This window comes from Centropristis striata, chromosome 23, assembly GCF_030273125.1.
Source record: "Centropristis striata isolate RG_2023a ecotype Rhode Island chromosome 23, C.striata_1.0, whole genome shotgun sequence".
Taxonomy (NCBI): Eukaryota; Metazoa; Chordata; class Actinopteri; order Perciformes; family Serranidae; genus Centropristis; species Centropristis striata.
In genome coordinates this window covers 714123-726899 of record NC_081539.1, presented here as the reverse complement: position 1 = coordinate 726899, position 12777 = coordinate 714123, and the positions used below count along the sequence as shown (strand labels likewise).

Genomic DNA, 12777 nt, shown 5'->3' with positions numbered 1-12777 from the left:
GAGCGAGAGAGAGACAGAGAGAGAGACAGAGAGAGAGAGAGAGAGAGACAGAGAGAGAGAGAGAGAGCTGGTCTGGTCTGCGGGCTGATCCAGAACCAAGCGGCGCCTCTCTGGCTCTGGCTCTCGTTCTGCGGGCTGCAGTGAGTGACCCCGGGCCGAGCCGCCGCCGCTGGCCGCCCCGCATGGCTCCTGATCCGCCGGGAACTTCTCCGTAGAGCCGTGCGGGTCTGGTGCGGTGTGGAGGAGGAGGAGGAGGAGGTGGTGGTGGTGGAGGAGGAGGAGGAGGAGGAGGAGGAGGAGGGGAGGCTGCTGGCTGGATTACTACACACACACTACACACACACTACACACACACACACAGCCCGGGCCTGGCTGTGTGTGTTTTCCGCGTCTTGAAGTTGTGTTTTAAATGTTTGTCGGAGGATCCGGAGGACAGGACGGGACCGGCCGCCTCCGACTACAGGGACTATGTGGCTCTCCTGGCTGACTGGTGCACTTCTACTGGGAACTTTGTGTGCAGGTAAGAGAGAGAGAGAGAGAGAGAGAGAGAGAGAGAGAGAGAGAGAGAGAGAGAGAGAGAGAGAGAGAGAGAGAGAGAGAGAGAGAGCTGTGGGTGAAAGGCTGCAGGTTGCATCACTGCAGCCTGCAAACATCCACACAGTCCGGATCACAGGAGGCTCTGAGGGGCTGCAGCTGCTGCTGACCCTCCACACACACACACACACACACACACACACACACACACACACACACACACACACACACACACACTGTCTGTCTGCAGCACGTGGCTTCATGCTGAAATATAAAAATATTAACAAGCTCCATCAGGAACATGCTGTGGATTTATTGTGTGTGTGTGTGTGTGCGCGCGCGCGCGCGTGCATTCACGGTGGACTGAGGACTCTTCACCGTGTCCTCATTTTGCACCTAAATGTGCAGTCAGTGCACGAACACATCGCTGTGTGTGTGTGTGTGTGTGTGTGTGTGTGTGTGTATGCAGGTCAGTGTGTGAATATGATCAGAACATCTGAGGACACTAGTGTGTGTGTGTGTGTGTGTGTGTGTGTGTGTGGAGTCACTTCAGTTCAGTCTGCATCGCTGTCAGTAGCGCGCCTGCGCTTGTGTGTGTGTGTGTGTGTGTGTGTGTGTGTGTGTGCGCGTGCGTGCACGCGCGTGGTTGCAGGCTGCAGCTCCATTGTCTGCTCAGGCATTCAGGCGGATCAATAATCGATCAGCAGAGCCTCAGAAATCACCGATAACCGGACAGATCTACTCCCCCGCCCCCCGCCTCTCTCTCCGTGCACGCGCTGCTCGGTGTCGTCCACGCGCGTTTTTACTACGGGCGGATGAATGAAGCTGCTCGGTGTGCGCGTTCATGTGGCCTCGTAGTAGTGGAGAGGAGGCGTGTGCGCGTGTTTCCAGCGTCCCTGCACCTTTCTGCCGCGTCACTGTGACGTGACGGTGACGTCCACGTTGCATCTCATGTGAAATGAGTCCCGGTGGGTCCCTGAGACCCCCCTGGCCCGCCTCACCCCGCGGGGCCCCGGTACCACCCTGCAGGGTCCGGTCTCCTCCACACTGTAGCAACAACACCCGCACACACTAAAAACTACAAACATGGCGCCTTTTACAGCTGAACACAGAGCTGCTGCTTCCATCATGTCTGTCTCTTTGAGGCTGTTTGGTGACTCTCTGTGGTCACAATGTGCCTGGTTGTGGTCGTGTTATGTCTCTTTGAAGTCGTTGCTGATTCTCTTTGTGGTTGTTTTGTTTCCATGCGCATCTTTGTGGTCGTTATGTGTCTCTTGGTGGTGGTTTAGTGTATCTTTGTGGTTATTATAAGTCTCATAGTTGTTATGATTCTATTTGTGGTTGATACGAGTGTCTTTGTGGTTGATACGAGTGTCTTTGTAGTTGATACGAGTGTCTTTGTGGTTGATACAAGTATTTTTGTGGTTGATACGAGTCTCTTGGTGGTTGATACGAGTCTCTGTAGTTTATACAAGTCCCTCTGTGGTTGTCATGAGTTACTTTGTGGTTGTTTTATGTGGTTGTGGTCATTTTGTGTATCTTTGAAGTCGTTACAAGTCTGTTTATTGTTGTTTTGAGTCTCTTGCTGGTTCTCTTTGTGGTTGTTTTGTTTCCATGCACATCTTTGTGGTCGTTATGTGTCTCTGGGTGGTGGTTTAGTGTATATTTGTGGTTCTTACTGTCATTATAGTTGTTATGGTTCTATTTGTGGTTGATTCGAGTATTTTTGTGGTTGATACAAGTCTCTTTGTGGTTGAAGCAAGTCTCTTTGTGGTTGAAGCAAGTCTCTTTGTGGTTGATACGAGTCTCTTTGTGGTTGATACGAGTCTCATTGTGGTGGTGTTGTGTCCACCGCATACTTAATCTAACATTTTAACAACCTGCACCACCGACGCCATGTTTGTTGTCAGAAACTCTGAGCGGCCCTTTGACTCAGCACCACGTTACATAAAGGAGGCATGTCCAAGGTTTTACCGCTTCCATTCACACAAACTGACAATTTCCCCAGTGGGCAAGTCAGTAAAGACTCGTGGGTTATCAACATAAAGTGGGCATGTCAGTAAAGACTCGTGAGTTATCAGCATAAAGTGGGCATGTCAGTAAAGACTCATTGGTTATCAACATAAAGTGGGCATGTCAGTAAAGACTCGTGGGTTGTCAACATAAAGTGGGCATGTCAGTAAAGAGGAGACTCGTGGGTTATCAACATAAAGTGGGCATGACAGTAAAGAGGAGACTCATGGGTTATCAGCATAAAGTGGGCATGTCAGTAAAGAGACTCGTGGGTTATCAGCATTAAGTGGGCATGTCAGTAAAGAGACTCGTGGGTTATCAACATAAAGTGGGCATGTCAGTAAAGAGACTCGTGGGTTATTAACATAAAGTGGGCATGTCAGTAAAGAGACTCGTGGGTTACCAACATAAAGTGGGCATGTCAGTAAAGAGACTCGTGGGTTATCAACATAAAGTGGGCATGTCAGTAAAGAGACTCGTGGGTTATTAACATAAAGTGGGCATGTCAGTAAAGAGACTCGTGGGTTATTAACATAAAGTGGGCATGTCAGTAAAGAGACTCGTGGGTTATTAACATAAAGTGGGCATGTCAGTAAAGAGGAGACTCGTGGGTTATAAACATAAAGTGGGCATGTCAGTAAAGAGGAGACTCGTGGGTTATCAGCATAAAGTGGGCATGTCAGTAAAGAGGAGACTCGTGGGTTATCAACATAAAGTGGGCATGTCAGTAAAGAGGAGACTCGTGGGTTATCAACATAAAGTGGGCATGTCAGTAAAGAGACTCGTGGGTTATCAGCATAAAGTGGGCATGTCAGTAAAGAGACTTGTGGGTTATCAACATAAAGTGGGCATGTCAGTAAAGACTCGTGGGTTATCAACATAAAGTGGGCATGTCAGTAAAGAGACTCGTGGGTTATCAGCATAAAGTGGGCATGTCAGTAAAGAGACTCGTGGGTTATCAACATAAAGTGGGCATGTCAGTAAAGACTCGTGGGTTATCAACATAAAGTGGGCATGTCAGTAAAGAGGAGACTCGTGGGTTATCAACATAAAGTGGGCATGTCAGTAAAGACTCGTGGGTTATCAACATAAAGTGGGCATGTCAGTAAAGACTCATGGGTTATCAGCATAAAGTAGGCATGTCAGTAAAGACTCGTGAGTTATCAGCATAAAGTGGGCATGTCAGTAAAGAGGAGACTCATGGGTTATCAACATAAAGTGGGCATGTCAGTAAAGAGGAGACTCGTGGGTTATCAACATAAAGTGGGCATGTCAGTAAAGAGACTTGTGGGTTATCAACACATAGAACCACATTTTATTGACATATCTGGAGGTCAGAGGTCAGAGGCAACACTAGTTCTTCCCTCACTAAGATATAGTCGAGCTTTGGATTTTGTAAAAAAAAAAATTTTTTTTTAAATGATCAGAACTCCTCCAGACATTCAGACACTAAAGAGAGTTTGTGCGGTTGTATGGCAACAAATTATCATTATTATTATTATTATTATTATTATTATTATTGTGAATCTAGTGTGGATAGCCATGCATGTCTCTGGAGTGGGACCAGGACAGGTGAGAAAGGGTTCTCTTTAATGTGGAGAGAAAACAACAGAAACCTGTTCCAACAGGATGATGTCATGACTCTATGTACCAAGTTGGGTTAAGATATGTTAAAGTGTTGCTGAGAAATAGGCTAACTTCCTGTTTGATTGGTTGTCACGGCCAAGCACCTTTAGATCTCAAGAAGCTGTTGAATCATTCGGTTGTCATGGATACCTCGTTTGTGAAAAACGGATGAACATGTCAAAAGTGAATAAACTTTAAACTTTGACCTGTTGGTGGCGCTAGAGCTCTGGAGCTAGAGTTGATACACAGTATCACCACTTGAACCCAAGTAATGGCTGGTCTGCTGTTAAATTATTACAATATTGGGGAATTATTACATTATCAGGACTTGGGAAATGAAGGCTAACCTGATAATGTAATAACCTCCATTAATGTTATACTTTATTACATTATTGGTAAAAAGTGTATTACATTATTGGGAAATGCACTTTATTACATTATGGGGAAGTTATTACATTATCAGGTTTTATCACATTTTCAATGGACTCAAGTGCAGATTTTTATTACATTATCGGGGTTATTACATTATGGGGAATTTATTACATTATCAGGTTCTACAGTTGTGATGATTATTAGTGTTCTTGCTTCCTTTCTTCACTTCCTGTCTGCTGTTGAATCTCTGCTGCGACTCCCTGCAGGGCCTGAGCTCCAGCAGAGGGACGCTGCATGGTGGGGGATGGGTCTGCTGCAGCTTCGGGGCAGGATTTAAAGGGCCAGTGCCTGTTTTGTTTTTTTCTCGGCTCCCCAAAGATTGATGACATGGGGTCAAGAGGAGGAGGAGGAGGAGGAGGAGGAGGAGGAGGAGGAGGAGGAGGAGGAGAGGGGGAGGGGCTGGGTTCAAGAGCAGACCCAGAGGGGGGAAACGAAACGCCGGTCTGGAACCAGGTCTGCCCTGGTGTGGAGCTGGAGGAGCGCTGCATTCATCCACCTGCATCAGCAGCTTCTGAAATGCAAACATCAGCAGGAAGGTTTCACGGCCAAAGAGCCCGAGCTGGAGAGGAAACCAGCAGCTCCTGCATCAATAAAACAATTAAACATAAAGTTAATTCTTCCCTCAGGAGAACAGCGTCGTCTCTCCTCCTCTTCTCTTCATTCCTGCCAACCTCACAGACGTTAATGGTGACGTCAAACATTAAATATCTGTTTTCTTTAAAAGATCGCAGCGTTTATCGTAGAAAGAAACTGTATAAACAGACGTTATCGTCAGAGTTTCAGACGGTCCTTGAACGTATCATCAGTTATAAAAAGTGTTAGATGTTGATATTAGTGTCAGAATCTCTTTATTCTACCTACATGTGTCAGTGTTGGTGCTTTAGCTCTGTGTCAGTTATATTCTGGAGTTCCTCAGGGTTCAATTCTGGGACCACTTTTAAACTCTGAACTCTCTGAACCCCACGTATGTTTTCCTTTAAAAAAATCGCAAAAATCCTCCGTTTATCATAGAAAGAAACTGTAAAAACAGACGTTATCATCAGAATTTGAAATAGTTTCAGTGATAAAAAGTTAAACGTTACTGGTGTTAAATGTTGATATTAGTGTCAGAATCTCTTTATTCTCCATGTGTCATTTAAAATAAACCAGATCCTGTTTACACAGAGCAGAGAGGAGAGGACAGGAGAGGCTGTTTACACAGAGCAGAGAGGAGAGGACAGGAGAGACTGGAAACATGACGATACTTCAATAAGTGGAGAAAACTGGTTTTACAACATTTGTGACACTTGTTGGCACTTGGAAAAGTGTTTATATACTAAATTCACTTTCTAATTTATCAAAGAAATTCAACTTTTTTCTGTCATTCTGTGTTCTTCTGCACTAAGACTGTTTGAGCTGTTGTGATTGTGCTGATTCCACAGAGCTGCAGGACTTCTAGATTATGTAGATTTTATATATTGCATTTAAACACGAGGACAGAGAGAGGAGGATGTAGAAAGAGTATCAAACAGTTGCCGTGATCAACACATTAATGCATCATGAGGACTTGAACTCTGTGCTACTTTTAGTATATTTTGACGAGTCTGAAATAGTTTGCAACGTGCTGTCCGTCACTCGTTCCTCAGCTGGCGTCAGATCCGTCCAGTGAAACCAGATCCACTTCAGTGGAACAAACAAACTCCGTGGAGAGAAATGAGATTTCACCGTTCTGATATTTGTGTTGGTGTATTTACAGTAAGTGAGCTGCAGCGTTTCATTACACTCACTGCTCTCTGTGATATACGGCTGCAGCTCAGCTGACCTGCTTTCTCAGCGATCAATACACACACACACACACACACACACACACACACACACACACACACACACACACACACACACACACACATCATTAGCTAAAGGGAGAGGCCTGCAGAGGTTTCTTTGTGCTGTGAGGAAAGAAGACGATCACATGTTGTAGAAACAAAGTGTGTTTGTGAGGCTGCAGGCTGAACCTGGAGTCGCTGAAAGACGCTTTAAGAAGCTCTTTTGAATTACTTTTAACACAATTTCCCTTTTTCCCTCTTTTAGGTTTTAGGATTTTTCACACATGACAGTGGAACCTGATTAGAATATCAATGAGACGGAGAGCCAGGACTCGGTGTTCCCTGCTTCAGGAGCAGGAGTCCTCCTTGTTTATTTTAAACTTTTAAAGACGCGTGCACTCGGTAGTCCCAACCTGCGACGCTGCGTCCATGCAATGTGACCAGTTGTGTTCACGCTGTAATCATCTCAGGCTGAAATACACACTTTCTCTTGCATTTGTTGTCAGCCGAGCCGGCAGAGTAACATCTCCGCTCTGAGTTTTCAGCAGAGGAACCATGTAGCACCCTGAGGCCCAAAGTGAAACGTATCAGAGACAGAAGACGTCACCTCGGCTGTCTGAGACACAGAGAGCTACAAGCCAAAGACACGAAGACAAGAAATAAGCAGAAAATGAAGAGATGCTTAGAATCTCATGAGCAGAACTTCAGGTTCACCCTCTTCCTCTCCCTCAGCTCCGCCACCAAACACCCTTTCTGAGGTCTTTCTGGTGATCAGCCATGACCAACATCAACAGCTTGTTCTTGTATTTAGCCGGCGTGGCTAACAGTTAAGGGGGGGCGGGTGTTTGTAGAATTGCCGTAAAGCGTTTCTTTTTCTCGCGCATTCTCGCTTCTCACAAGACTTCCAATACCGGAACGCATGTACAGACCTTGTACGGCTGATAAGGGTCCATGTAGCTGCCAGAGGTCAGGCACTGTTTGAAAAGGAGTTCCTCAGGGAAGAGTGTCGGGTCTCCTGTGGTTTCAGGACGTGTTGGAGTTTGCTGTGTGCAGGAATTAAAAAAAATACTGAAACTCCCTCTTAAATGGTGATATTATCTCCAGGGATTAGAAACTGTTTTTGAAGGAGTTCCTCAGGGCAGCGTGTCGGGTCTCCTGTGGTTTCAGGATGTGTTGGAGTTTGCTGTGTGCAGAAATTAAATTTAAAAAGAATACTGAAACTCCCACCTTATGGGGTGCAGCTATCTGTCAGGGATCAGGAACTGTTATTGTTTTTGAAGGAGTTCCTCAGGGAAGCGTGTCGGGTCTCCTGTGGTTTCAGGACTTGTTGGAGTTTGCAGTGTGCAGAAATTAAATTTAAAAAGAATACTAAAACTCCCACCTTATAGGGTGCAGCTATCTGTCAGGGATCAGGAACTGTTATTGTTTTTGAAGGAGTTCCTCAGGGAAGCGTGTCGGATCTCCTGTGGTTTCAGGACGTGTTGGAGTTTGCTGTGTGCAGGAATAAAAAAAAAATACTGAAACTCACTCTTAGATGGTGATATTATTTGCCAGGGATTAGAAACTGTTTTTGAAGGAGTTCCTCAGGGCAGCGTTTGGGTCTCCTGTGGTTTCAGGACGTGCTCTTGGCCGGTATATATATATATAAATATATATATATATATATATATATATATATATACATATAATACATTTAAAATAAGTAGCTGTTTCTTTTTTCATTGGCAGATTTATAAACTCAGATTGTTGTTGAAAGAGTTTGTGGTGAAAACTTGTTGCGAAGAGCTTCTAAAAGATCATAACAGATTATTATCATAATTATTATTATTATTATTATTATTATTATTATTATTATTATTATTATTTGTGTTTTTCTTGTGATTTGAAACCGTCGTCTCAGTGCAGTTTGAACGTTCACAGAGACTTTTCATAAATTCGGCCTGCTGAGCTGCCAGTGAATATAAAACTCATTTTATGGCCAGGACACACACACACACACACACACACACACACTTTGGCAAGCATACAAAACCCACAGAGAGACACATGCAGTGATTAGCAGAGAGCTGGTGATGTTGTGTTGGTTTATCAGCTGTAATAATGACATCATCAGCAGGTTTGTGTTTGTACATCCCTGAAGATTAATACCATATTTCAGGGTATTTTTGCAATAACAATACGACAAAATACTGAAAAATATATAGAAAATATGATTTTGAAATCTGTATAAATAACAATAAACATAACAAAGTGAAAATCCACCATAAATTTAAGCAGTAGTGTGAGAAAGTGAAAATTTAGTTTAATATTTAGAAAATATTGGGAAATAATTAAGACAATTCTGCAAATGTAACTGAATACATTTACTCAAGTAACGTCTTTTTTTTCTGGTAATTTTTTTGTCTTTTTGAGGTGGTTTATGTATTTTTGTCATTTCACATCTTTTTGGTAATTTTGTGGCATTTTTATTTTATTTTTTGTGTTAATTTTGTTACTTTTTGTCTTTTTTCTTCTTCATTTTACATATTTTTGGTCACTTTTGCGTCTTCTTTGGAAATGTGTTTGTTTTTGGTCATTTTATCTTATATGTATTGATATTCCAAAAATATATATAGAACATATGAAACAATCTGCATAACGAGAACTTTTACTTTAGTTACTTTAAGTCCATGTTGCTGCTTCTAATTTAACCTCTGACGTCACTATTAAAATAACTTTCTATGAAGTAAAAAACTTAAAGCGTAACCCTCTGTGATGGTGGCGTCCTGATCAGATTATGTGATGTTTAACAATAAACCAGGTCACATGGAGCGCTGCTGTCAACTTCACTCCAAAGTTCAGACCTGAAACTTTCTCCCAGTTTTTGTTTGACATCCCTAGATCATGTAAAACCAAAGATATGATAGAAATATGAAATATTTCAGCGTTGGTGGAACTCTCTGTGTCATTTATCACAGAGTTTGTTTTGAAGAGTTGCAGCTAACGAGGAGAAAAAGCCTGTAAAGAAACATGTTTTATGGGACTTTTTTGTATATAGTTTTATTATATTCAAATTTTACCTTTTTATATGTTCATATTTGTATCCTATGTTTACATTTTCAAGTTCCAAAACAGTTCATTGAGCATATTTGTGGTTTTTATTGTAGTAAATAGAATCATTTTTCAACTCAATATGTTGGTAAAGTAGGTTAAAGTTCAAATGGAACCAAATATGGGCATAGTAAACATTTTTTCTGTGGTACATGAAGGGAAAAATCAAAAGTATTCAAAAACAAATTAGTCTCAGAGCCCAGAGGGTTAAACACTGAACTTCAAGAGTACTTAATATATTATTATTATTTATATATTATTATATTTCTCTCACCCTATTTTATAAACATCAACGGTACTTTCATAACGTTAACTGTTACAGCAGCACACTGACAAATAAAGATGATAAATGGGAAATAAAGTTCCATGTTATGAAATTAAAGTTTCTGTGTGTACTTGGACCTGTCCTGTGGACAGTGCGGGGACGTCCAGCTCCTTTTCAAACGGGCCAATCAGAGGGCAGCTCTCTGGCCAATCAGAGGGCAGCTCTCTGGCCAATCAGAGGGCAGCTCTCAGTGACAGCAGCAGAGGGTCATTGTGTCGGCCGGCTGTAAAGTCTGCTGACAGATGGGGGGGAGGGGGGGGGGGGGTCGCTTTCATTGACAAACTGACGGCTCCCAGGGGCCCCCACCCCCCCGACCCCCCCCAGAGGAATGACTCCCTCTCTGCTGCCATTTGTCGGGGGCCGGGGGGGCCGGGGGGGTCGGGGGGGTCGGGGGCCCGGTCTGGGAGAGAGTGTCTGTGTGTCTGGACGGGCAGATGTTGTCTGGACAACAACAACAACAAAACACACACACACACACACACACACACACACACACACACACACACGGCGTGTCATGTTCCCGTGCTGCAGCTGTGTGTGTTTGGAGCAGAGCTGCTATATTTCAGATGTGGTAAAAACAATAAAATGCATGTAAATGTTGATAATAACAACACTCCTACTTGTTGCCGTAGTAACTGACGTTAAAGTTAAAGCAACAACACGGACTTAAAGGAACTAAAGTAAGTTCTCCTTATGCAGATTAGTTTATATGTTCCGTTGATATTGTTGCAATATGTATCAATACGAAATGACCAGAAATAGACACAAAAGACACAAAGTTACCAAAATTAGACACGAAAAGACACAAAATGACCAAAAACAGACACAAAATATCCAAAAAAGACACACAATAACAAAGTAAGACACAAAGAAAGACTTTTAAAAAAAGACAGACAATGACAAAAAAGACACAAAATGACCAAGAACAGTTTTCTCCACATATTGAAGTATTGTCATGTTTCCAGCCTCTCCTGTCCTTTATTCTAAATGACACATGGAGAATAAAGAGATTCTGACACTAATATCAACATTTAACACAAGTAACGGTCACTTTTTATCACTGGTGATGCGTTCAAGGACCGTGGGAAAGCTCAAACTCTGATGATAATCTCTGTTTCTACAGTTTGTTAGTGGTTTTAACAGTAAGCAGACGTTTCAGAGGGTTAAATATATAAAAGAGGAACGTAAAGACACGATCTCTCTGTTCTTCACTCTCTGCAGAGGTCAGAGGTCAGCTCTATTGTCTGCAGCTCTGTGTGTGTGTGTGTGTGTGTGTGTGTGTGTGTGTGTGTGTGAGTGTGTGTGTGTGTGTTAGGCTCTACTACTCTTCCTCTCCCTCCTCTTCATCTTCTTATCACTCTCTCAGAGGATGAGAGGTTCAGGCTCACTGTGAGTGGCTATAAATAGAGACTGTGTGTGTGTGTGTGTGTGTGTGTGTGTGTGTGTGTGTGTGTGTGAGGGAAGCCCGTGGTGGATCCAGCTGGATGGGGGCCAGGCCGGGTGGGCGGGGAGAGTAAATATCAATCTGCTCGTTTCTCTTCAACTTTTCTAAACTTTGACGAGTAAATTCTCGCATCACTGTCGTTGTGAGTCTGTTTGAGTCAATTTGTGTCTTTTTTTGGTCATTTTTTGTCTTCTTTTAGTCATTTTGCGTCTTTCTTTTTAAGTCATTGTGTGTCTTTTTAGTGATTTTGTATCTTTTTTGGTCATTTTGTGTCTTTTTTTGGTCATCATAGGGCTGTTTCCACTCCAGCCCAACACCCAGAATGAGGCGGGTCTCACTCGCCAAAACGCCTTTGAATCTGAATACGAGCCGTCCTAGAGGACTTTTCTCTGGACTTCTTTAGTCCCTGTAGAAGAGCAGGGTCTGTTTTCTCCCCTGAAAACAGCCTGGTTGCTGATTGGATAGAACACTAAGCAGGATGTGACGTAGTACTCTACGCCACAACAACACGCAACATTTGTAAAAGCCGGTGAAGCAGTGTTGCCAACTTTGCCTATATTGAGCAACTTTTCAGAGCCCCTTAGCAACTATTTTTCAAGAAAGCAAATCCAGCGACTTTTTCTGGTGTTATTGGAGACTTTTGGAGACTCGTTCTTACTCTTCTTAACGAGCCGCGGGGCGGTGGGAGTAAGAACGAGTTGGACCGGCACAGTCCTCCTGCAGCAGTCTCTCCAAGCTGCAGAGCCAGAGGGGATGTTAATTTGCTCAAATTGCTCACAGGCTAACAGTTAGCTCTGTAGCAGTACAGTGTGTATGTGCTAACAGGCTAACAGTTAGCTCTGTAGCAGTACAGTGTGTATGTGCTAACAGGCTAACAGTTAGCTCTGTAGCAGTACAGTGTGTATGTGCTAACAGGCTAACAGTTAGCTCTGTAGCAGTACAGTGTGTATGTGCTAACAGGCTAACAGTTAGCTCTGTAGCAGTACAGTGTGTATGTGCTAACAGGCTAACAGTTAGCTCTGTAGCAGTACAGTGTGTATGTGCTAACAGGCTAACAGTTAGCTCTGTAGCAGTACAGTGTGTATGTGCTAACAGGCTAACAGTTAGCTCTGTAGCAGTACAGTGTGTATGTGCTAACAGGCTAACAGTTAGCTCTGTAGCAGTACAGTGTGTATGTGCTGCTGCTGCAGGAGGTGTTCACTTAGCGATCTCTGTTTGTTAACAACAAGCACCAGACACTCTGTTAGTGATGCCGTTAATTCACCATCACTATGTTTATGATCAGCAGAGATGGTTTGTTTATATAGATATAAAAAAGGCGTTGTTCAGCGTTTAGTTGTGCCTTTTTTGACAATTTAGTGTCTCCTTTTGGTCATTTTGTGTCTTTTTCTTGGTCATTTAATGTCCTTTTACGCCTCCTTTTTTTCAAAATGTCTTCCTGGGTGTCCTGCTGGGAAACATTTAAGGTTCATTGTTGGTCATTTTTTGTCATTTTTTGTCATTTCACA

At 43.2% G+C, this 12777-nt stretch overlaps 1 protein-coding gene across 1 annotated transcript in view; it reads left to right on the top strand.

Moving 5' to 3' along the window:
• The first annotated feature begins 307 nt into the window (after positions 1-307).
• The window catches only part of LOC131961999 (activin receptor type-2B-like), a 30487-nt gene continuing 18017 nt past the window's right edge, over positions 308-12777 (top strand). Inside the window, exon 1 of the mRNA XM_059326943.1 lies at positions 308-520. Within this exon, the coding sequence (XP_059182926.1) occupies positions 469-520 (52 nt within the window). The 5' untranslated portion in view covers positions 308-468. The remainder of the gene's footprint in view (positions 521-12777) is intronic.